This window comes from Mustela nivalis (assembly GCF_964662115.1).
Source record: "Mustela nivalis genome assembly, chromosome: 7".
Classification (NCBI taxonomy): Eukaryota; Metazoa; Chordata; class Mammalia; order Carnivora; family Mustelidae; genus Mustela; species Mustela nivalis.
The window spans coordinates 250,398-275,928 of NC_139026.1; the positions used below are offsets into that span (position 1 = coordinate 250,398).

General features: G+C 45.8%; 1 protein-coding gene across 50 annotated transcripts in view; it reads right to left on the reverse strand.

Moving 5' to 3' along the window:
- The window catches only part of PPP6R2 (protein phosphatase 6 regulatory subunit 2), an 86,968-nt gene that overhangs the window by 43,668 nt on the left and 17,769 nt on the right, over positions 1–25,531 (reverse strand). For 28 of the 50 annotated variants that reach the window (XR_014313928.1, XR_014313929.1, XR_014313930.1 and 25 more), the window contains one exon: positions 17,070–17,196. The exons of 2 other annotated variants lie outside the window; for them this stretch is intronic. Coding sequence is in view for 4 of the 48 variants with exons in the window: in XM_082739371.1 (XP_082595497.1) it covers positions 35–225 (191 nt within the window). In the remaining 44 variants the exon portion in view is untranslated. Of the gene's footprint in view, positions 1–34; positions 540–9,228; positions 9,241–9,441; positions 9,522–17,069; positions 17,197–25,531 lie in introns of those variants that run through there. 20 more of the 50 variants (XR_014313927.1, XR_014313931.1, XR_014313933.1 and 17 more) reach the window with 3 other exon arrangements.

Genomic DNA, 25,531 nt, shown 5'->3' on the forward strand with positions numbered 1-25,531 from the left:
CTGTGACACCCTGAGAGGAGACTGTGACCCTCACCTCTTAACTGCTGAGTTATGTATCTCTCCTTTGGATTCTGCAAGTGTTTGCTTCACGTATTCTGAATCTCCTTTATTACGTGGATGCATATTCAGAATTGTAAGTCTTCTCAGTGTAGTGCCTCTTTGTCTTGAAACATCCCTCGTCGTATCTGGCAATATACCCCGTCTTACGTCTGCTCTGTCGGACATGGACACAGCACACTCTTCTGGTTCGGGTCACTATATCCTTCAACATCCTTCTACTGTCAACCTATTAGTGTCTTTATTTATTTTTTTTTTTTTAAGATTTTATTTGTCAGAGAGCAAGCCCGAGCAGGGAGCTGCAGGCAGAGCAGGCAGAGGGGGGAGCAGGCTCCCCGCCAGACTCAATGCTGGGACCCCAGGATCATGACCTGAGCCAAATGCAGACACTTAACCAACTGAGCAACCCAGTGCTCCAAATCCTAGCAGATTTCTAAAATGTACATGGAAATTTAAGAAAATTAAAAAAAAAAAAAAAAAAACCTCCAATAGGCAAAACGCTTTTAAAAAGAAAGAACAAAGCCAAGTACCAGCGCCGCCCGATGTCGAGACTCACAACGACTGACATTAATCAGGATGGCTCTGGTGTCTCAAAAGAACAAAACAGAAAGCACAGAAATAGACCGACACGGGTGTGGCCAACGGACTTTCAGTAAATGTGCCAGAGCAACTCCGTGAGGAAAGTACTGGAAACTGCACATCTACAAATAAAATGAAACTCAACCCCTACCTCACACCACACACAAACACGGCCTTAGCCATCAAAACTAAAACTAAAATTTCTAGATAAAAACCTGAGGAAAGAAAATCTTTACAGACTTGGGATAGAGAACACATAAGAAAACATAAACTGGGGGCTGGGAGCTCCATCAGTGAAGAATTCAACTCTCGATCTCAGCGCAGGTCCTGATCTCAGGGTCATGAGTTCAAGCCCTGTGCTGGGCTCCTTACTGGGTGTGGAACCTACTTAAAAGAAAAATTGTTAAAAGAAAAAACCTGGGGCGCCTGGGTGGCTCAGTGGGTTTAAGCCGCTGCCTTCAGCTCAGGTCATGATCCCAGGGTCCTAGGATCGAGTCCCGCATCAGGCTCCTTGCTTAGTGGGGAGCCTGCTTCTCCTTCTGCGAGCCGCTCCCCCTGTTTATACCCATATGTGCTCTGACAAATAAATACATAAATCCTTAAAAAAAGAAGAAGAAGAAGAAGAAGAAGAACTTCTACAATATAGTAAGATAAAGTATCCAATTTAAGAAATGGGCAAAAAAAAGGGGGGGGAATATTTGTATAGACACTTTATCAAAGATGCACGAATACCCAATAAGCACATGAAAAGATGATAAACACTCTTATCAAGGAAATGCAACTCAGAACCACAACGAAGTACTACTACACACCACTAGGACGGCCAAAATTAAAAAGCTATCATTGCTGTGCGCTGATGAGGTACTGAACTAAATCCCCACAGACTGCCCACAGGACCATAAAACAGCTACTTTGGGAAACAGTCTGCCGGTGTCTTATGAAGCTAAGCTAACACCTGCTGTGTGATCCAGCAGTCCCAAACCCAGGCACTCCCCAGCAAAACAGAAACCCTATGTCCAAAGACCTCTTATAAATGAATGTTCAGAGCCACGTCCCTCACAACAGCTAACACTGGAAAGGGCCCAACGGCCATCAAAAGGCGAACGCAGGGACGCCCGGCCGGCTCAGTCAGCAGAGCGCGACTCCTGACACCGCGGTTTCGAGTCAGAGACCACACTGCGTGCAGAGATGACGTTAAAAGTGAAATACAGAGACGGCTGGGTGGCTCAGTTGGTTAGGCAGCTGCCTTCGGCTCAGGTCATGATCCCAGCGTCCTGGGATCGGGTCCCACATCAGGCTCCTTGCTCAGCGGGGAACCTGCTTCTCCCTCTGCCTCTGCCTGCCATTCTGTCTGCCTGTGCTCGCTCTCTCCCCCCACCTCTCTCTGATAAATAAATAAAATCTTTAAAAAAAAAAAAGTGAAATACAGAAGGGCACCTGGGTGGCTCAGTCGATCAAATGTCCAACCCCTGATTTCAGCTCAGGTCATGATCCCGGGGTCATGAGACAGATCTGCATGTCAGACACCAAGCCCGGTGTGGAGCCTGCTTGGGACCCTCCTCTCTCCCTCTCTCCACCCCCCCCAACGTCATGCAACCTCTCTCCCCCCAAAATAAATAAATACATGAAAAGAGAACAAGCAGAAACACGAGCTACGGCGCACCGCCGCCACAGAGCGCACCCCCAGAAGAGGAACAAGCGCGACACGGCGGCGTCTCATCAGCGCGGCCGGTGAAGACGAGGACGTGGGGCGCGCCGCTGAATGACCGTCGTCTGAGCTTCTACACGAGGCAAATGAGCCTGTGGAGACAAAGAGACCAGGGAGGCTACGGCCAAGGGCTGCAGGAGGGAGTGACCCCAAATGAAATGAGGAAGTTCTGGTGCAACGCAGAGGCCGACGGTGGTAAATCTGTCAGACTTCACAGAGCCACAGACGTAAGATGGACTTATTCACTTAGACCTCACTCACTTCTTTAAAAAGACTCATTTGTTCATTTGAGAGAGAGAGAGGGCGGGAGCAGGACAGGCAGAGGGACAGGGAGAGAGAGAATCCCAAGCAGGCTGCATACTCCGCACAGGGCCCGATGTGGGCTCCGTCCCAGGACCCCAAGATCGTGGCCTGAGCCAAAACCAAGACGTGGACACTTCACAGACTAAAGCCACCCAGTCGCCCCTCAGTAACACCTTTAAATATGATAAACAACAGAGAGAGGTAAAGAAATCAGCAAAACAAATCATTAAGGCTAAAAGGTTGCTGATAAGATGGCTCCAAAGTCGAGAGCAGGACTCAGAAAGAATTCATAAGCCAGAGAGGCCTGCCGCAAAATAATCTGTAATCTTAAGTCTGTACAATTTCAACGACAGAAACAGCCTGACCCGCTTTTCTCCCTTCAGCCACTGTTTGCAGACCCGGGGTCTTCTCACACACCTCACTAGCCTCCGGGACAGCTCCACACCCCCACCTCCCGACTCCCATTCAATATCCCTCTTCTGCCTTCAACATTAAGAACCTTTAAGTTCTCTGTTAACACAATAAGGCACTCTAATAGATCTTAAAATCACTAATCAAAAAAAAAATGTTTTAAGTGGGCTGCACACTCAGCACACAGCCCAATGAAGGGCTTGAATTCAAAACCCTGACATCAAGACCTGAGCTGAGATTACGAACTGGATGCGTAACTGACGGAGCCACCCAGGCAGCTCTCAGAATTCCGTGGAGTGCCACCAGCACTTTACCCCTCCTTCACCATCAACCGGACACAGGAGCAGCTCTCCCTTCAGCACAGCTACGGAACTTTTTAGGGTCACACCCGGTAGACACCTCTTCACCTGCTGATACGACAAAGGAAAAGGGAGGGCATGAAAACATAGTTCTCTGATTTGAAGGAAAGCAGAGATATCATTAAGCTTAAAAAGTCAAAAGGAGGGGCGCCTGGGTGGCTCAGTGGGTTAAGGGGTCTGCCTTCGGCTCAGGTCATGATCTCAGGGTCCTGGGATCGAGTCCCGCATGGGGCTCTCTGCTCAGCAGGGAGCCTGCTTCCTCCTCTCTCTGCTGCCTCTCTGCCTACTTGTGATCTCTGTCTGTCAAATAAATAAATAAATGAATGAATAAAATCTTAAGAAAGTTACATATTCTGCTTATGTTTTTATGGTGACGTCCCCGAAGTTAAGACCCTTTGTCATGGGTATTTCTCCTTTTGACTTTTGTGCGCACAACGGCAGGTAAAGGGAGAAGTAGGCTCCCCACTGACAGAGAGACAGATGCGGGGCTGGATCCCAGACCCCAGGATCATGACCTGAGCTGAAAGCAGCTGCTCAACCAACTGAGCTACCCAGTCGCCCCAGAATATGTAACTTTTAACCAGCAGTAAAACTAGAACAAAAACAACTATCCTGGGGCACCTGGGTGGCTCAGTGTGTAGCCTCTGCCTTCAGCTCAGGTTGTGATCACAGGGTCCTGGGATCAAGCCCCTCGTCGGGCTCTCTGCTCAGCGGGGAGCCTGCTTCCCCCTCTCTCTCCGCCTGCCTCTCTGCCTACTTGTGTTCTTTCTCTGCCAAATAAATGAATAAAATCTTTAAAAAAAACGAAAACAGCTATCCATTGGAAAAGAGAAATGCACAAAAATAAAGAAAACCATTAGTAAATGGAAAATGCATCATAAAACAGGAGAAATTGGAACATAATATTAATTTCAATAGCTGTATATAAGATAAACTAGTTAATGAAAAGAGTTTCTTGTATTGGATTTTAAAAAAAAAACCCCAAAAATTTTTCCCTACAAAGGAAACATTTTACTTTTTAAAGATTTATTTGTTTATTTCAGAGAAGGACAGAGAGAGAGGATGCAGGGGTGGGGAGGGTGCAGGGGGAGGGGGAGAGAGAAACTAAGCAGAACGCCACACTGAGTGGGGGGCCCAACACGGGGCTTAGTCTCAGGACCTTGAGATCATGACCTGAGCTAAAACCAAGAGTCAGAGGCTTAACCGACTGAGCCACCCAGGCGTGCCCACCTTTCTTTATTTTTTAAAGTGTGTCCTTTGGGGGCATTTGGGTGGCACAGTCAAGCCTCCAACTCTTGGTTTCAGTTCAGGTCACGATCCGGGGTCCCAGGACTGAGATCTGTGTCAGGCTCCCTGCTCAGTGGGGAGTCTACTTCTCCCTCTCCCTCTGCCCCTCACTCTCTAATAAAGAATTCAAATATATTGTTTTTAAAGATAAATAAATAGGGACACCTGGGTGGCTCAGTGGGTGAAGCCTCTGCCTTCGGCTCAGGTCATGATCTCAGGGTCCTGGGATCGAGCCCCGCATCGGGCTCTCTGCTCAGCAGGGAGTCGGCTTCCTTCTCTCTCTCTGCCTGCTTCTCTGCCTGCTTGTGATCTCTCTGTCTGTCAAATAAATAAATAAAATCTTGAAAAAAAGATAAATAGATCTTTTTTTTAGAAAAGGAATAAATAAAAAACTGGAAAATATGCACAAGGTGAACATTAACCAAAAGAAAGCTGAGCTAATTCCTTCTATCTGACAAACCGGAACTTCGGACAGAGACGCAAGGAGCGACAAACAGGTAAAAGGGACAGGGAACTACACGTCTGTCGCCACCACAAATGCGCACACACATGCTCTTCTTCAACCTCCGTAACTTCAGGGCAGCACCTGACAGAAGTCCCTAAATGAAAGACGGTTTGGCCTTGGGCCGTTACTCGAAAGAAGTAACACCCTGAGTTCAAACAAAACTCTGCACGTTAATGCTCCCAGCAGCTGTGTCTGGAAGGGCCAGTCCAGAGAGCCCCGCATGAACGCTTAGCCACACCACGGCCCCCCCACGTCAGGGACTGCCATTCAGCAACAGAAAGAAAGAGCAAGAGCCTGCTGATACACACAACAACTTGGAGGCGTCTCTAGGGAAAAAAACTGATCCCAAAAGGCTACTTACTGTATGATTCCATCTACATCTAACATTTCGAACTGACAAAATTTTAGAAATGGAGGACATATTAGTGGCTGCCAGTGGTTAAGGATGAGGGATGCCGCCCAGGGGGAAGAAGTGGGCAAGAGGGAAGTGACTGTGGTTTTTATAGGGAACATGAGAACCCTTGCAGCTGTGGAATCAGCCATGACAGCATTTACACGGACGACAAACTGCACAGAATCACACACACAAATAGAACAGAGGACGTGTGAACAGGATCAGTGGGCTACTTCAGTGTCGATGCTTGGTTGTGATATTCTGCTGTAATTCTACAAACTGTTACCACTGGAGAAGACTAGAGGAAGTGAAGAGGCACCTGGGTGTCTCAGTGGGTTAGGCCTCTGCCTTCCGACCTGGGATCGAGCCCCGCATCGGGCTCTCTGCTCGGCAGGAAGCCTGCTTCCCCTCCACTCTCTGCCTGCTTTTCTGCCGCTTGTGATCTCTGTCAAATAAAGAAATAAAATCTTTAAAAACAAACAAACAAACAAACTAGAGGAAGTGTAGAAGATATTGCTATTATTTCTTAAAGTTGAAATGTTAAAAATGTGAATACTATTAATAAGGCCAAGCTATTAAAAAGATAAAAAAAATTCCACACCCAAAGAACAGACAATACAAATTCTTTTTAAGCATATGATGAGACATTTACAAATATGAGCCACACGTTAAATCAACAGAGGAAAGTTTAATATACTCCAAAGACTACTATCTCACAGACTGTGTTCTCCCAACACAATAAAGTATAGGAATTAATAGCCAAGAGACAGGTTTTTTTAAATCCTGTATGTCAAACAAGCTGATTCTAAATCTCACACAGAAATGCGAGAGTTCCAGGAGAGACATAAGTTCTGAAAATAAACAAAGTTGGAGGACTCACACCCCCGACTGCACAACTGACCACACATCTACAGTAATCAGAGCAGTGTGGTGCTGGCACAGGGACAGACCCACAGACCCACAGAGCAGAAGAGAGTTCAGAAATTTGCCCTCACATGCACAATCAACTAATGTTTGACAAGGGCACCAACGCCTTTCAATGGGGGCAAGACTGGTCTTTTCATTATACAAACTAGATACTTGCGTAATAGATGTGGACCCTTACCCATACATTATATACCAAGATCTACTCAAGACGAATCAAAGACCTAGATTTAAGAGTTTAAATAATAAACTCTTAGAAGAAAAGAGAGGCAAATCACAACCTTGGATGTGGGGACAGTTTCTTAGGCAGGACATAAGAGACAACAAAAGAAAACACAGATACGGGGCTTCTGGGTGGCTCAGGGTACTCCATGGGGCGTCTGCTTCAACCTCTGTCAGCCCCTCCCCCTGCGTGGGCTTGCTCACGTGCTCTCTCTCAAATACACAAATCTTAAAAAAAACACACACAGATAAATTAAACTCCATGCAAAATAAAGCTTCTGTGCTTCAAACACCACCACCAAGGAAGTGTAAAAACGATTCACCCAAGGAGAGAAAGTTATTACAAAAGAAACTATTGCAAATCATACCTGTGATAAAGGACTTACATCTGGAATATACAAAGAATTCTTACAACTCAGTAATAAAAAGACAAATTTTAAAATGAGCTAAGGATCTGACGTGAGCACAGAAAGAGACAGTTCTCCAAAGAAAATACCCAAACAGCCAACAGTACATGAAAGATCCACAACATCATTGGCCACCATCACCCAAAGCTAACATGAGATCCAGCCTCACACCCACAGGGAAGGCTAACATCCAAAAGACTGATTACAACAAGTGTTGATGAGCGTGTGACGAAACTGGAGCCCTCATATGTTGCTGGTGGAAATGCAAAATGAAAAAGAGTCTGTAAGTCCCCAAATGCTGAAGCACAGAGTCCCCATAGGACGCAGCAATTCCACTCCACGGCATGTACCCAGGAAGAGATGAAAACACGCACCCACAAAGAAGCCTGCACACCAATGTTAACCACGCATTATTCACAATAACCGGAAAGTGGAAGCAGCCCAAACGTCCAATGAAGGGAAGAATGGATTCTTAAAAACACGGTACATCCACATCATGGAATATTACTCGGCACCTAAAAGGAATCAAGTACTGAAAGACGGATGAATCTGGAAAACGCGCTAGGGGAAGAAGTCAGTCACAGAAGGCCACAGTCCATAAGGCCGTCTCTATCAAAAGTCAAGAACAGGCCAATCTGAGGCGCCTGGGTGGCTCAGTTGGTTAAGCACCTGCTTTCGGCTCAGGTTGTGGTCCTGGAGTCCCGGTATCGAGTCCCGCATCAGGCTCCCTGCTTGGCGGGGAGTCTGTTTCTCCCTCTGACCTCTCCCCTCTCATGCGCGCTCTCTCTCTTTCTCTCTAATCAATAAAAAAATCTTAAAAAAAAAAAAAGGAACAGACAATCTATAGAGACAAAATGCGTATCTGTGGTTGCCTAGGCAGGGGGATTGGTCAAATTTCTACCTCATCACTGTTCCTAGGTGGCTGGGGTTTATGCTCATTTTTGCTTTTCATGTTTTCTTGTTTTTTTAACTTATTTTGGGAAATCTCACACATGCCAACTGCAGCGAGAAGTGTATATGAACCCTCCCACGTCCTTCCCTCAGCCTCAACACAGATCGGTTCAAGCCCATTCTCTTCCCTGGACTGTCTCCTACCCAGACCACTTGGAAGTACCCCAGACATCACCCATTTCACTGCCCAGCCTCGTGAAATATCAATCCAGTATTGTTAACTTTGCCATTAAGTTTGTCTTGGTGTCCCAGAGGTCCCCTTCATGAGAAGTTGGTTTTTGTTTTGTTTAGTTTAGTTTTAAAGATTTTTCCTGTTTATTTATTTGACAGACAGAGGTCACAAGTAGGCAGAGAAGCAGCAGAGAGAGAGGAGGAAGCAGGTTCCCTGCTGAGCAGAGAGCCTGATGCGGGGCTCGATCCCAGGACCCTGAGATCATGACCTGAGCCGAAGGCAGAGACTTAAGGCACTGAGCCCCCTGGGCGCCCCGGTTTGTTTTTTCCATACAAGAGACACAGGCAGGGACGCCTGGGTGGCTCAGTTGGTTGGACGACTGCCTTCGGCTCAGGTCATGATCCCGGAGTCCCGGGATCGAGTCCCGCACCGGGCTCCCAGCTCCACGGGGAGTCTGCTTCTCCCTCTGACCTTCTCCTCGCTCATGTTCTCTCTCACTGTCTCTCTCTCAAATAAATAAATAAAATCTTTAAAAAAAAAAAAAAGAGAGACACAGGCAGTGTCTCACTGGCAGCACCACGCACAGATGCACTGAGGTGCCCAGGGCACACTCAAGCGCCAATCAAAGGCGCTACTGGTGTTGCCCAGCGCGAGGCTGGGGTTGCGTGTGCCAGCCCACCATCACACACCCCATACAGAACAAATCATGTTCAACAAATAGAACCAAAACTAAACCCAAATCCTATTACCCACTTACTCGTAACTTATAATTTGAAACAATACAGTTTAATGCTCACTTATTTACCCTGAAATTATAAAACAGAACGTTCAGAAGAGTAAGACATTCAAGGGCTTCTGAGAGCCCACCCATTTACAGAATCAAGTGTACCATCTCATAAATCAAGCCCAAGAGACCTGTCTGTAAAAGCTGGCCCACTCCAACATTTACGCGACACAGGGCTTTTCTTTTTTTTTTTTTTAAAGATTTTATTAATTCACTTGACAGAGAGAAAGATCACAAGCAGGCGGAGAGTCAGGCAGAGAGAGAGGAGGAAGCAGGCTCCCGCTGAGCAAAGAGCCCGATGCGGGGCTCGATCCCAGGACACCGGGATCATGACCTGAGCCGAAGGCAGCGGCCTAATCCACTGAGCCACCCAGGCGCCCCGACACAGGGCTTTTCTAGGCCAGCAGATTTTCTTCTTTTAATAGAGAAAACCAACAGAGGGCTGCCAACGTTTTAATCTGGCCAGACAACGAGGAGGGAGGGGAGAGAGAGAGAGAAGACATTAGGAGGAAAGGATGAACTGTATCAGCCGTAATTACCTTAATTTCAAGAAACAATGACTTCTTAAATATTGAAAAAAGGAAGACCATAGTCCCTGGATTAAGGGTAACATTTCACTCTGAAAAAACAATAGTTTTAAGAAAAACTCACCTCACCACACTTATTTTGCTCATGCCGCCAATATAAAGGACCAATGCTAGAGAACATCTACTTACATTTCCACTAACACTTGAAATAAGACCATTAATTTAATTTAGACTCTACGCCCCACTGACTCCTATCAGTACACTTGGCTATGACCTTAAATTTAAAAATCTCTACAACGATATTCATATCCCTGTCACTATCCACACATTAAAAGTTTTTTGAGGGGCGCCTGGGTGGCTCAGTGGGTTAAGCCGCTGCCTTCGGCTCAGGTCATGATCTCAGAGTCCTGGGATCGAGTCCCGCATCGGGCTCTCTGCTCAGCGGAGAGCCTGCTTTCCTCTCTCTCTCTGCCTGCCTCTCCATCTACTTGTGATTTCTCTCTGTCAAATAAATAAATAAAATCTTTAAAAAAAAAAAAAAAAGTTTTTTGAAGGTTTGATTTATTTATTTGACACAGAGAGAGAGCACAATCAAAGGGAGTGGCAGGCACAGCGAGAGAGAAAATCAGGCTCCCCACAGAGCAGGGGGAGCCGATATGGGACTTGATCCCAAGACCCTGGGATCATGACCTGACCCAAAGGCAGTCACTCAACCAACTGAGCCACCCAGTTGCCCGCTATCCACACATTTTTAAGAAATACTTAAATGGAGACAACTTGGGGGCTCAGACGGTTGGGCGGCTGCCCTCGGCTCAGGTCATGATCCCAGGATCCTGGATCGACACGGCATCGGGCTCCCTGCTCAGCGGGGAGTCTGCTTCTCCCTCTGCCGCTGCTCCCCTTACTTGTGCTCTTTCTCTCTCTGACAAATAAGTAAAAACATTAAAAAAGAAGAAGAAGAAGAAGAAGAAATACTTAAATGATCACAACAGTGGCATCCTTTGAAGGGTTTGTCAAGCACCTGGTGCAGCCGGACTCTGAAACTCGCCTCCAGGTGACCGCACGTATCTGGTTTCTTGTATCCCAGCAACGTGCACTGCCCAGCACAGAGATGCTAGCGTCGCATCAGCAGGGCCTCGCCTACAGAGAAGGCTAGCATTTGACCCAAAGGCCCACCACTGACAGCACCCTTAGGAAAAGTAAGGGGCTCATGAACTGGCTTGAGACGCCTCTGGTACAGCAGAGTACCCGCACAGCACGGGGGTCCGCACACCCAGCAACACCCTGTCTGTCCGCAACACCAGCAAACTAGGACCAACATCATCCAGACGCTCATCCAACAGTCAGATGAGAGGAACCTGTTTACTGAGCATGACTATCACATGGAAGACAGACTCTAAAGAGAAATGCTGCCCACAACAGCACACAGTTCCATGAATGGAGCCCTTCAAAAAAGAACATTCTGTGGCAGAGACTGTTGCTAAGAGAAAACTAGAATCGGGAACGCACCCTGATACCTGCCCAGCTACAAACCGGCTGGGGTTTTGCTGGTGTAGTTTACGATCAAAACCCTGGCTTTGCCATATGACCTGGGGCCAGTTACAACACCTCTCGGGCCTTGGTTTCCACCACAGCAAACCAGGGACAATGAGCATCCCAGAGCTGCTGCCAGTTAAGCCCAGAACCGTGGCTGGCACATCGTGTCCTCATGGATCCTGACAGCAAAGGGAAGGAAACAGAGGAGGTCACCCGCCTGCCACAGGGCACGGGCTCCGTGGTGGCTGGAGGGGCACACCTCCCCCAACCCCATCTTCAGCGGCGTCATATGGTCACTCAAGCCGGACATGATGACAGTATGTGCACCATGGAGATCAACAAATCCTTCAAACCACCACGCTTTTTATTCTCCCAGAGAGTCAGTTATTAAACATTTACCAATGGGCCACCGGAATTCGATCTGACATTGAAAGACCCGCGGATCCCCTTACCCAAGAATCCAACACTGCCACTGGATGCAATCAGCAAGAGGTTCTTTATTGTTACGCAGGCGCCTGCGGGTGGTCAGCGCGCGCCTGCGGGTGGTCAGCAGCTCCTGCTAGCTGAGCACACCCGGCTGGGGTGGTGCCGGGTTTTTATAGACAGGTACAAACAAGTTTTGGGTGGGGCACAACTGATTGGTTGACAGAACTTTTGAAAAAGGCATACTTGGTGTTAGTGGATTGGCCCTGGAAGACCCCCCTCGCGCGAAGAGAAAGGCGGGAAGGGGAAACAAAGAGGGGAAGTTTGACCTTATTACTCAGCAGAAAGACATCCTGTCTATGTGACCATGCAGCCCCCTTGCCCTTGTCTATGTGACCATGCCCCGGCTATTAGGAGAGGGTATCTTGTTCAAACAGGAGTCAAGTGTCATGCCCTAAAAGCCAAGCGGGTTACAGAAAGGCAAAAGAGCAGTTACATTGAATTCAACCCTGGGGGAAGGGTCTTTTCATTGCAAGGGGAGGAAGGGTACTTTTACACAACAAAAGAGCAGTCAATTAGTTAACGACGGGGGGGGGGGGGGGGGGTTCAACATGAAAAAAATGGCAATGTGAATCCAGAGAGAGCAGATTTTTGCCTAATCAGCCAACAAGTGCGCCCGTGTCTGTAACGGACACAGCGCACTGGAGGAAACACCCCAAAAGGGCGTCACTGTAAAACAGGACTGGGGTGGGATGAAAAGATCAATAAATATTGAAAATTAGAAGTGAAAGAAAAAATAACCACAAAAGTAAATTAAAATAACTGTAAAAGGGGTGCCTAGATGGCTTAGTTGAGGGTCTGCCTTTGGCTCAGGTCACAATCTAGGGGTTCTGGGACAGAGCTCCTCAGCAGGGAGCCTGCTTCCCCCCCCACCCCCGCGCACTCCCGAAGCCTGTGTGCTCGCACTCTCTCTGACAAATAAATAGAATCTTTAAAGATTTTTTTATTTATTTGACACAGAGAGAGAGAGATCACAAGTAGGTAGAGAGGCAGATGGGTGGGGGGGGAGCAGGCTCCCTGCTGAGCAGAGAGCCCGATTCGGGGCTCGATCCCAGGACCCTGAGACCATGACCTGAGCCGAAGACAGAGGCTTAATACTCTGAGCCATCCACACAACCCAATAAATAGAATCTTAAAAAAAAAAAAAAAAAAAAACAGGGCGCCTGGGTGGCTCAGTGGGTTAAGCTGCTGCCTTCAGCTCAGGTCATGATCTCAGGGTCCTGGGATCCAGCCCCGCATCGAGCTCTCTGCTCAGTAGGGAGCCTGCTTTCTCCTCTCTCTCTCTCTCTGCCTGCCTCTCTGCCTACTGTGATCTCTCTCTCTGTCAAATAAATAAATAAAATCTTTAAAAAAAAAAAACTGTAAAAGAATAATTTACATAGGTCTATGCAATGTGATGAAGTTCTTGAGCCTCGGTGAGGTTCACCGGGATGAGGTTCGGAGCCGACGGCTAAAGAAAGAATTATTAAGACGTCTTTGGTGCAAAAGGTGGTTTATTAGAGCACGGGGACAGGACCCGTGGGCAGACGGAGATGCTGCTGCACCGGGCATGTGAGGAGTGGCTGGTTATATACATAGGAGTTGGGTAGGTGAGGACAAAGGGGTGTTCAGAAGGGCTATGGGGGTAAAGAAGACTGTCAGGATATTGAAGGCCTGGTTACCATCAAGCCAAGGCCACTTTCCCTCTAATGAGGCACTAACATAAAGACAATTGGGAGTCTCCTGGTGGAATGTTACATTCCTGCTATCAAGCATCCTTGTTAGTGAGATTTAGGTTTAGAAGAAATTTAACTTTATTTACTTTTCCTTGTCCCAATCAGCCTCCTTCAGTTTTTATGGAGGGGAGGGTGACATTAGGGCTTGAGGAACTGAGTTATGTGCCTTTGGAAACTGGGCTATTGATAAGGTAACTTCTTTGTTGTAAATCTCAAGGACATTGGTAAACCAAGGGAGACTCCTGCTTTTCAGGATTGTGATCTCTGCAAGTTAACTGTTTTTCTTTTAGGGCAGTCAGGCTGCCTAAAGAATGTGACACATTACTGAGGGGACTGGGTGGAGAGGGGGTGCAAGGTGCCAGCTTCTGCTTTGTCCTCAGCCAGCCTCCTGCTCCCTCATCATATGCACTCAAAGAAGTCATGGCCACCTAAGACTGTCAAACACACTGTCCAGGGACGCCTGGGTGGCTCAGCGGGTTAAAGCCTCTGCCTTTGGCTCAGGTCATGATCTCAGGGTCCTGGGATCGAGCCCCACATCGGACACTCTGCTCCGCAGGGAGCCTGCTCCCGCCACCCCCAACACCAGCCTCTCTGCCTACTTACAATTTCTGTCAAATAAATAAATCTTTTTAAAATTTTTAAAAAATAAACAGCATGGTTGTGTTATAATTTATTTCTAATAATTCCAAAATCTGAAGTCTTTGTTTCTACTGGTTTTCACTCTGGTGTCTAATTTCCTTGTGTGTCTGGTCAGTTTTGTCTGTGTACAAATCAACATCCATAAAAGTATCTGTAGGGGCTTTTTTGGTGTTTTAGGATGAAGGTAACTTCCTCCAGAGAGGTTTTAAGTTTGCCCCTGCAGGATGCCTAAAGGCATTCACCAAACCAGAAAACTTTAAATTTGTGCTTGATTTCCCTGGAGCACCAGGCAATGTGAACCGAGGTTAGAAATCCTCACAAAAGCCAACCCACGGCCACAGGTACCACCCCCGGCTACTTTCCCGTGGTATTGAAGAGTAAAAAGACAACCAGGGGGCAAGGATGGAGTGACTCCGAGGAACTGCTCCTTCACTCCTGCCCTAAGGATGGAGCCTTTCCGGCCCCTTTTCACATGCAGAGAATTTCCCTTGGGCTCTGCACCTTGAGAGGACAGTGGATCTTAACTGACCCCTCTTCCTATCCTACAAGACCTCTAAAATCAAAGTCCCACTTTGACCCAATCAGCAAATGCTCTCAGGGCAAATGCAGATCCCGAGGTATTTACTCCTACTTCTGGTTTGTTCTTCTGGTTTCAGTCTAGAATTTCCTTGTTATATTGTCAGTTCTTTGTTTTTTTTGTTTTTGAATCCAACTTTTAGTTGTTTTCCGTAAGGTAGAGGGTAGGAGGTTAGAAGACAGTCCAAATAACCTAGCTCAACCTTTACTGAAAACATTTACTAATCACACTGCTGCAGTGTTCTGCCAAATAACCCTGACCAACAACTCTATACTGAAATTTATATTTTCTTATCACTTTGAGGAATGATTCCACTCTCTATCCATGCTAATGTGACATCTGTTGTAGGTAATCTACCCCTTACCTGTGACTTATAAGTTCTTCTCTCTGTTGCTAGACGATTTCAAAGTATGGACATAGGTTTCTTTTTTTATACCACCTGGGACATAGCGTGCTTCCTAAATTTGTGGATTTATGCTTCTTACTAGTTTCCAAAAAGGCAAAGCTATTACTATTTCGAATAATGCCTCTCCTCCAGGTTTCCTATTCTTCCATCCCGGAAACCACACATTTATGACCCAATTTTATTTTATCCTCCATTTCTCTCACCTCGTCTGCCACCCCCCATCTCTTGGTGCCGCAGGCTGGTCACTTCTTCAGACTCCTACTTCAGTTCACAAATTCTATCTTCAGCCACATTTTAATCTGTTTAACCCATCTATACTGAGTTTTTAATTTCAACATTGTTTCCACCTCTGAAAGTTCTACTTGGATCATTTTGCTACTTTGCTTTTCATTACTAATTTGTATCCTGCTTTGTATTACTTCAAAAGCTCATACATTAGTGTACACACTACATCCAATTATCCAGTATCTGCAGGCCGTGGGGCATCTAATCATGCTAACTCTTCCTCTCAGGGGTGTGTATATTCTTTTTTTTTTTATTTTTAAGATTTTATTTATTTATTTGACACAGAGAGTCAGCAAGAGAGGGAACACAAGTAGGGGGAGTGGGAGAAAGTCCCCGCTGAGTGGGGAGCCAATGTGGGGCTTGAACCCAGGACCCTGAGATCATGACCTGAGCCAAAGGCAGATGCTTAACGACTGAGCCACCCAGGTGCCCCATGTGTTCTGACTAGAAGTTCAAGTCTGCTTAAATTTACTCTACAGAAATTCCAAGGCCAACGCTCAGTATGCCTTCCTCCGAAGATGATTTATTTTCTTTAGTAAGGAACAAGGGAGTGCTATCACAATTCCTCACTGTTTCTTTTCTTAAATTTTTTCTTTTTTGGCCTTTGGAGAGTTACCTTAGTTGGGTTTTCTTTGAGGGGGGTAGTGTTTTATTTTTTAAAGATTTATTATTTATTTATTTGAGAGAGAGAGCATACACACTCGTGCATGGGGGAAGGGAGAGAGAGAAAGAATCCGGAAGCAGACTCCCTGCTGAATGTAGAGCCCGACTCGGGGCTCAATCCAAGGACCCCGAGATCATGACCTAAGCTGAAATCAAGAGTTTAGCTGGCTTAACTGACCTGAGCCACGCAGGTGCCCAGGTTTTTGTTTTTGTTTTTGTTTTGTTAAGCAGGCTCCGTGCCCAGCGTGGAGCCCAACATGGGCTCAAACCCAAAACCATGCGATTAAGACCTGTGCTGAGGTCAAGAGTCCGAATGAGGGGCACCTGAGTGGCTCCATCGGTGAAGTCCTAGGATTGGACCCTCCATCAGGTGCCCTCCTCAGTGGGGAGCCTGCTTCTCCCTCTCCCTTTGCCCCTACCCCTCTGCTCCTGCTCTCTCACTTTCTAATAATAAAATCTTAAAAAAAAAAAAAAAGACTCCAACGAGCCATACAGGTGCCCTGAGCATGTTAGTTCTTAATGCACTGAAACGCTCACGAGAAATCACATTTACTGTCATCTGTGCAGCATGTGACTGAAGCGCACCGGTGAGCCTTCTGAGAGCATCTAACACTGCAGGAAGCTGCACCCTTCCCGAACTTTCATCCTCCATGGGGAGTGGATGCTCTGGATGGCGACCATGACAGCATCTGTGCCCTGTTTCACGTGCTCCCCACAGGTGAGAAAGAGAATGTGCCTCATTACATATGCAGGACTGGCCCTGTACTTCTGGGTTAGGGAGACCAAGTAACTTTTCCACAACAAAGTGTCTTAAAACCAGATACAGAAGAAGGGCGCCTGGGTGGCTCAGTGGGTTGAGCCGCTGCCTTCGGCTCAGGTCATGATCTCGGAGTCCTGGGATCAAGTCCCGCATCGGGCTCTCTGCTCAGCGGAGAGCCTGCTTCCCTCTCTCTCTCTCTGTCTCTCCATCTACTTGTGATTTCTGTCAAATAAATAAATAAAATCTTAAAAAAAAAAAAAAAAAACAGATACAGAAGGATCAAAAAACAGCCAAAAGACAATAAACCATTCATACACCTTCTGAACGAAGCATTTTGCAGTCAACCATTCTGAACTTCTTCAGTATATTTGCATAAATTACAACAAAGAAGAATTACAAAGGAAAATTATCTTACCTTCTATGGAAAGTTCTTGCTTAATTTTATATTCAAACAAAATATAAAAACATTTGGGATTTTTTTCTCAGATTGTATGTGACTTTAAGAGAGATTTTTTCATTCAGGACATTTATAATCTCTTCACCTGAAAAAGAAGAAAAAATTTATTTTAAGTTCTGCCTGTGAAAGCTAACCAAAATAGTAGAGAAAAGGCAAAAAAAATCAGTATCTTAACTTGGTACTCAAAGTCTCAGACTATTTTATGATTAAGGAATAAACATTCCCTTGCCTTTGCTCATGCCAGAGACAACAGCACTGATGATGTACACCCATGCCATATCTGGGTAACCAGCTCAATGGCTGGAATGTCACATGAGAAAGGTCCCCATGAAGCTGTCCAGTTCTGTAACTATATGCCATCACCACTGGGACATGCATGTCTCTGGGCACACCAAGACAACAACTGGAGAACTCACTGATAAGTCATCGCAACTTCTAGAAAAGCGTTAGAACCTGGGACTTCTCATTTTCTATGTGCACAAAAGCCATGATTTTACCTTTTGAAAATTACACTTTAGCAAAAGAGACAGGGGACTGCTCTGGAGTACAAGAGACTTAAGAAACATAATCACCAAATGTAACATATAGACCTTGAGTCCAGTCAAAACAAATCAAATGTAATCACTTCCCATCAAGTGTATTTTCTGTTCTTATCAGTTTAACATCTAACACAAGTCCACTTTCGAGGACAACAGGTTACATGTCACACAGATTTTCGGAACTGGAGGATGGGACAGCGGCTGGCTCCATCCATCCTGTGTGACAACCTAGCGCTGCAGCACCAGGAACCGCGCTCCTACCTTGGGGGAATTAAAAAAAAAAAAAAGGACAAATCAAATGTAAAAAGGTTATATTTGAAGCTATTGGAGAAATCTGGATATGGACTACCATTAGATCATACTGGGAATTACTATGAATTCTTAGTTGTGATATGATATGGTGGTTATGTTTTTAAAAATAAAAACCATTCTTATCTGTTAGAAAAAGTGAGTATTCATGGGTAAAATGGTATTATTTCTGGGATTCACTTCTAAAATACTTCACCAAAAAACAAGAACCAGATTTTTAAAGTGTTAAGAGGGCAAGGGACAAGACGGGGAAGAAGCTGGGTGGTGAGTGTGAGTGTTCCACTATAATGTTTTCTGTATATTTGTATATTTTTAAATTTCATATAAAAACCAAACAAGGGGCACCTGGGTGGCTCAGTGGATTAAAGGTTCTGCCTTAGGCTCAGGTCATGATCCCAGGGTCCTGGGAACGAGCCCCGAATTGGGCTCTTTGCTCAGCAGGGAGCCTGTTTCCCTTCCTCTGCCTCTCTGCCTACTTGTGATCTCTGTCAAATAAATAAAGAAAATCTTTAAAAAAAAAAAAAAAGGTAAATAAATAAAAATAAAAACCAAACAAAAAAAGACAATCAAAGTTGTGCTAGTGAGCCAGAAATAAGTCAGTGTTACTGTTGGGTCCCCCATGTTGGGTCCCCCATGTTGGATCCCCCAACAGTGGGTCCATGGTCAAAGGAGCAAAGGTCAAGCAAAACCTTTTATTTCGCACCAAGCATCAAGAATCAAACCGACCGTCAAACAGACCAGTCGGGAGCACCCCTTACAGAGAAGGTGACGACCTCCCGGCCTCACAGACTAACTTTTATAGAGCAAAGACCATGTGGTTGGGCCTGGCCACACACAGGTGGCCAATGAGATTGTAACACACAGAGAAAGCTGCACAGTCATGCTAGGTCACACACGGGTGGCCAACTGAATTACAATTCACCCCATAGTAGCTATCTGCACTAGCCTATCACCTTAGTCAGAATTGGAGCCCAAAATGCGGGGCCCACACTCCTTGGTAGCTAGAGAGACAGCATGCACGACTGGATGTCTCCACCTGGCCCGACGCTTCCCTGCATCCGGGCTGTTATCTCCACCTCACCTGACCCACCCTTGTATTTGGGCTTTGTTACCTGGGACTGGTTTCCCCGACTTGCTTCTAAGTAAGTTGGGGGGAGTGTCAGTTTAAGTTTTACTGCACCAACAACAAAATGGCTGTTGAACCATGGTGGGGCCTCTCTGGCTAAATAGGCCCTTACATTACCATCTTCTGAAATAGGTCAACTCTTCTTAAAACTAACACTTCATAATTAAAATTATTAAGTTGAAAAGTTCAATACTGGCTTTTCAGCACTTCATACCGTTTTCTTTTTTTTTTTTTTAAAGACTTTATTTACTTGACAGAGACACAGCAAGAGAAGAAACACACGCAGGGGGAGCAGGAGAGGGAGAAGCAGGCTTCCAGTGGAGCGGGGAGCTCAATGCGGGGCTCGATTTCAGGACCCCAGGATCATGACCTGAGCCGAAGGCAGATGGTTAAGGACTGAGCCACCCAGGAGCCCCCATACACAGTTTTCAAAATAATGAAGTATTTCTATAAGAGTGACTTTAGGCCTGTTTATTCTGATTTTAAACTAATGTTCATTTGTTTGTATTTATGTTCAACTGGGGGAAAGGGGATTTCTAAGTTGCTATTGTTTATTTATTTTTTTTTTACTTATGTAAAATATGTACAGGTATCCAAAGTCAAAAGTACTTAAGAGGTGTCCAGACCAACAGAACCATTCAATGGAGAGCAGTGCGGCTGAGAGCGGAACCAAGACACCACGTGTCCCACAGGCTGGGAGGTGTCGGGCGCTCCAACCTCTGCAACTTGGCACAGCAGCGGAACCAAGGCCCTCCCAGAGCACCTGAGGCACACAGCAAAGACCCAGGTATTAACAACCAGAGGAAGGCTTCACCAGACCGATCTCCTCAAAGCGCAAAACCAAGACTGAAAGGACCAAAATGATCTTCCAATCATCTGCCAGGACAAAACTCGAGATCATAATCCAGATACCAATATATAAAAAAAAAGTTGTGAGACATACAATGCAGCAGAAAATTTAACTATGATTTTTTTTTAAGATTTTATTTATTTATTTGACAGAGATCACAAGCAGGCAGAGAGGCAGGCAGAGAGAGAGGAGGAAGCAGGCTCCCCGCCGAGCAGAGAGCCTGATGTGGGGCTCGATCCCAGGACCCTGAGATCAGGACCTGAGCCAAAGGCAGCGGCCCAATCACTGAGGCACCCAGGTGCCCCTGATTTTTTTTTTTCCTTAATTAAAAAGCCGCTGTGGGTTTGTGGGGCCGCCTGGGTAGGTCCGTTAGTTAAGCATCTGACTGGCTCAGGTCATGATCTCAGGAGCCCCCCATCGGGCTCCTTGCTCAGTGGGAGGGAGTCTGCTTCTGCCTCTCCCTCTAGTTGCTGCTCTCCCCTCTTCTGCTAGTGCTCGCTCTCTTTCTCCCTCGTCCTTATCAAATAAATAAATAAAATCTTAAAAAAAAAAAAAAAGGAAAAAGAAAAAGGCAGCCGGTGGGGAGGGGGCACCTGTGTCTGTTGAGCATCTAACTCCTGACCTTGACTCCGGTCGTGATCTCCGTGGGATCGAGCCCTGCACGGGGCTGCATGCTCCGCAAGGAGTCTGCGTGGCCCTCTGTGTCTCTGCCCCACCCCCGTTCAGGCTCTCCTTCTCTCTTTCTCTCTTAAAAAAAAAAAAAGCCGCCGGGGCGCCTGGCTGGCTGGTGGAGTGTGCTACTCTGATCTCAGGCTGTGGATTTGAGCCCATGCCAGGTGTAGAGATTACTGAAAAAATCTCAGGGGTGGCGCAGTCAGTGAAGAGGCTGACTTGTGGCTTACCCAAAGGTCATGATCTCGTGGCAGTGAGATCGAGCCCTGTGCCCGGTTCTGCACTCAGTGCACAGTCTACTGTGGACTCTTTCCCTCCAGCTCGCACGCTCTCTGTGTCTTTCAAATAAGTGAATAAAATCTTTGAAAAATAGGGCGCCTGGGTGGCTCAGTGGGTTGGGCCGCTGCCTTCGGCTCAGGTCATGATCTCAGGGTTCTGGGATCGAGTCCCGCATCGGGCTCTCTGCTTAGCAGGGAGCCTGCTTCCTGCTTCCCCCCTCTCTCTCTCTGCCTGCCTCTTCGACTACTTGTGATTTCTCTCTGTCAAATAAATAAATAAAATCTTAAAAAAAAAAAAAAATCTTTGAAAAATAAAATCTTTAGAAAATATATATTTTTTTAAAGCAGCTATTAGAAACAGACAACAGGATGTCTCAAATGGTAGAATTAGCAGAAACAGACCTTAAGCAGCTACAATAAATATGTTCAAAGACTCAGAGGAAAAGACAGTGATAATGAGTGAAAAAAATGGAGTCGCAGACACAGAGATGGGAAAAATGGACACTATGTAGAACGACAAATGACTCTTCCAGAATGGAGAGTGAAACACCGGACGTAAAAACGTACACAGGAGAGACAGCAGGAAACTGGGAGACTGAAGACCATGTCAGTGACCCTAAGACAGAAACTACCCGATCCGACTGAAGGGGGAAAAACGTTTGCTTTGTTTTGTTTTTTTAGAGAGGGGGGAAGAGAGGGAAAGAGAGAGGGAGAGGCAGAGGGAGAGGGAGAGGCTTCAGCAGGCTCTCCACCCAAAGAAAAGGTCTTTTAAAACGGAACAGAGCTGGGGCGCCTGGGTGGCTCAGGGGGTTAAGCATCAAGTCTGGACTCTACTTAGGCCACAATCCCGAGTCCGGAGACTCAGACGGCGTCCGCTGGGGATTTTCTGTCCACCCTCCCCTCCCCCACTCAAGCTTCTGCTCTCTCTCTCCCATTTAAAAAAAAAAAATTAACAGAGCCAAGAAAGGAAGGAAGGAAGAAGGGAAGACCAGAGCATCGGGGACCCGTGAGACCTTGTCACTGGTGGCGCCCAGCACATCTGTAACTGAAATCACCAAGCAGTGTGAGAGAACGGAGCGTAAGAACACAGGAAGAAACCAAAACCAAATTTTGTAAAAAAATCTCTAAGAAAAAAACTTACAAAAGTATCACCCCATTCCTTCATCCTGCTTCCCTCCTTCCAATCTAGCTATTTTTATTATTTTTCTGATTTACTGCTTCGCTGCAAATATATACTTTTTTTCATATTCTTTCCAATATTTCTTGCACAAAACTACTATTCTGTATCTTGGTTTGTTTTCGAGGTTTTTTTTTTTTTTTTTTTTTTTCCCATAAAACAATTCCTGGGGTACCTGGGTGGTTCAGCAGACTCTTGATTTCAGCTTAAGTCATGAGCTCAGGGTCCTGGGATTAAGCCCCACGTTGGGCTCTGCCCTCAGGAGGAAGATTCTCTCTCCCTCTCCCCCTCTGCTCGCAAGCCACCCCCCCCAAATAAGTCTTAAAAAAGAAAGAAAGAAAGAAAGAAAGAAAGGCCTCTTCCTTGCTCCTTTTCTATTTTTTAAAGATTTTATTTATTTGAGGGAAAGAAGGGGGGAGGGCAGAGGGAGACAGAATCTCAAGCAGACTCCATGCTGAGCCAGAGCATGATGAAGGGCTCGATCCCACAAGCCCGCGATCATGACCTGAACGGAAATCAAGAGCCGACACTCAACGGACTGAGCCAACCAGGTGCCCCACCTTTCTCCTTCCTTTAAGTGAACGTTTTTACTCATTTTAAATATAGTATAAAGGAAAGCACACAAGTCAAAAATGAAGAGCTCCCTAAACTTTCACAAAATAAACCCATTTGGGGACCCAGGTGGCTCAGTCAGTTAGGTGTCTGCCTTTGACTCAGGTCATGATCCCAGGATCCTGGGACCAAGTCCCACATCAAGTTCCCCACACAGCAGGGAGTCTCCCTCTCCCCTCCCCGCTGCTTGTGATCTTCCAATCTCTTTCTCGCAAATAAACAAATAAAATCTTTTAAAAATAATAATAATAGGGGCGCCTGGGTGGCTCAATAGGTTAAAGCCTCTGCCTTTGGCTCAGGTCAGATCTCAGGGTCCTGGGACGGAGCCCCGCATTAGGCTCTCCACTTGGTGGGGAGTCTGCTTCCTCTTCTCTCTCTGCCTGCTCTGCCTACTTATCTGTCAAATAAATAAATAAATAAATAAATAATAAAAATAAACCCATTCATGCAGCCACACCATCCAGTTTAAGAAACTAGATTACCAGCACCCAGAAGTAACCCTCATGTCCCCAAAGGTGCCAACCACTGTCCTGACCTGAATCATATCACCCTAGATTCATGCCCCTTGTGATAAATGCACACCACTCCTTCATGCTGACTTACCCCTAGCGAGAGACATGTTGTTTGCAGTGTTTTGGTTTTTTTTAAGATTTTATTTATTTGACACACAGAGATCACAAGCAGGCAGAGAGAGAGAGAGAGAGAGGAGGAAGCAGACTCCCTGCCGAGCAGAGAGCCCGATGCGGGACTCGATCCCAGGACCCTGAGATCATGACCTGAGCCGAAAGCAGAGGCTTAACCCACTGAGCCATCCACACGCTCCTGCAGTGTTTTGCTATAACAAATAATTCTGCAATGAGCAGTCTTTTGCAAAATCATTTCCTATTTCGGCCAACATATCTTTAAGACAGATCTCTAGATGTGGGATTGCTGGGCCAAAGGGCAAATCCACATACAACCCTGCAAGATACAAACCCCCTCCAGAGGCACTGTACCATTCTGCGTTTCTACTGGCAAGAGGGCAGTTTCAACACAGCTTTGCCTAAGAACATACAGTTAAAATTCTGGATTTCTGCCAATATGTAAAATGATCAACTGTCCCAGTCTGCTAAGAACTGAGAGATTCCCCACAACAGAGGACTCTCAGTGCCGGACCCAGCGACGTCCGGGGCAAACCAGGACAGCTGGCCACTCTACCAGTATGGTGGGAAGTAGTGTCTCCGTAGAGCTTCGATTAGTGTTTTTATTACAAGGAACAGTCAGCATCTGTTCCGTTACATAAGGTCCATTTTCATTCATTTTCCATAATCTATTCCCACCCTTTCCCCGTTTTTCTCTATCAGGTTCTTTTCTTTCCTTTTTTTTTTTTTTTTTTAAAGATTTTTTATTTAGTTATTTGACAGACACAGCAAGAGAGGGAACACAAGCAGGGGGAGAGGGAGAGAGAAGCAGGGTTCCAACAGAGCAGGGAGCCTGATGTGGGACTCGATTCCAGGACTCTGGGATCATGACCTGAGCCGAATGCAGACTCTTAATGACTGAGCCACCCAAGCGCCCCTATCAGGTTATTTTCTTGTTCTTCTCAGTTTCTATGACTTCTTTTATTAGTAGTAGTAGTAGTAGTAGTAACTGCTACACCCAATGTGGGGCTCAAATTCACAATCCTGAGATCAAGAGTAGCAGTCTCCTCTGGCTGAGATAGCCAGGAGCCCCTCTATGAATTCTTTTTTTTTTTTTTAAGTTTTTATTTAAATTCTAGTTAGTTAGCGTATGTGTGCTAGCGTCAGGTGCACAGTTCTTTCAACTATTAGAGATAAAAGCTCTTGGGGCACCTGGGTGGCTCAATGGGTTGGGCCTCTGCCTTCGGCTCAGGTCATGGTCTCGGGGTCCTGGGATCGAGTCCCACATCGGGCTCTCTGCTCGGCGGGGAGCCTGCTTCTCCCTCTCTATCTGTCTGCCTCTCTGCCTACTTGTGATCTCTCTCTCTGTGTCAAATAAATAAATAAATAAAAATCTTTCAAAAAAAAAAAAAAAGCTCTTTGTTATGACAGAAATTCAACATCTTTTTTTTAAGTCATTTGTCTTTTGACTTTGCTTATGGTGATTTTTGCACTGCAGTTATGAATGAATCAATCTGATCAGTCATCTTTCACTGTTCTAGGTTCTAAGTCATAGAAAAGCTTCCTCACTCCTAAGTTAGAAAGAAATGCGCCTGGTCTGCTTTCAGCACTCATACAGTTTAATTTCTCACCCTGTAATCCCTGGTCTATTTGAAGTAATTATTTCATTATTTGTTCCGACTACACAGGAGTTAAAGAGAATAAGATAAAATGCCCTAAGGTCCACGATAAACAGGACGACAATCTATGTAAGAAACTTGTCTCCAGGAAAAGCATAAGTGAGCACATGCCACCACTCTGTACTGCCAGATTTTGGTTTTGTTTTCTTTAAACATTTTCTATTCAGTTTAATATACTGTCTGCTGGGAAGTAATAAGCCAAAGAGAAGCAGTTCTCCCCTTTTCCAGCAGCTACTGGAGGAAGTCCTGTGAAGAAATGGAGGCAGAATGAAAGCAATGTTTTAACACCTAAGCAGACATCACACACTAAGAATCAATCTTCGTATTGGAGAACTAAACCAAAATCTGAAGGAAGAAACTGCTATCTGGGACAGACATCCCTAGAGTTTAATGACAAAAGGATAGTCAACACCACCCAGGTCAAAGTGTCTTTTCACATCTTGAAAAAGAAAAGTTCCGAAATGAAATGTATATAAAATGGAAAGAGAATGTTCTCAAATTCAGGTCTCCTGTGGATAGTACATTAAAATACATCAGATCACACCTGTTCAGTTTTCC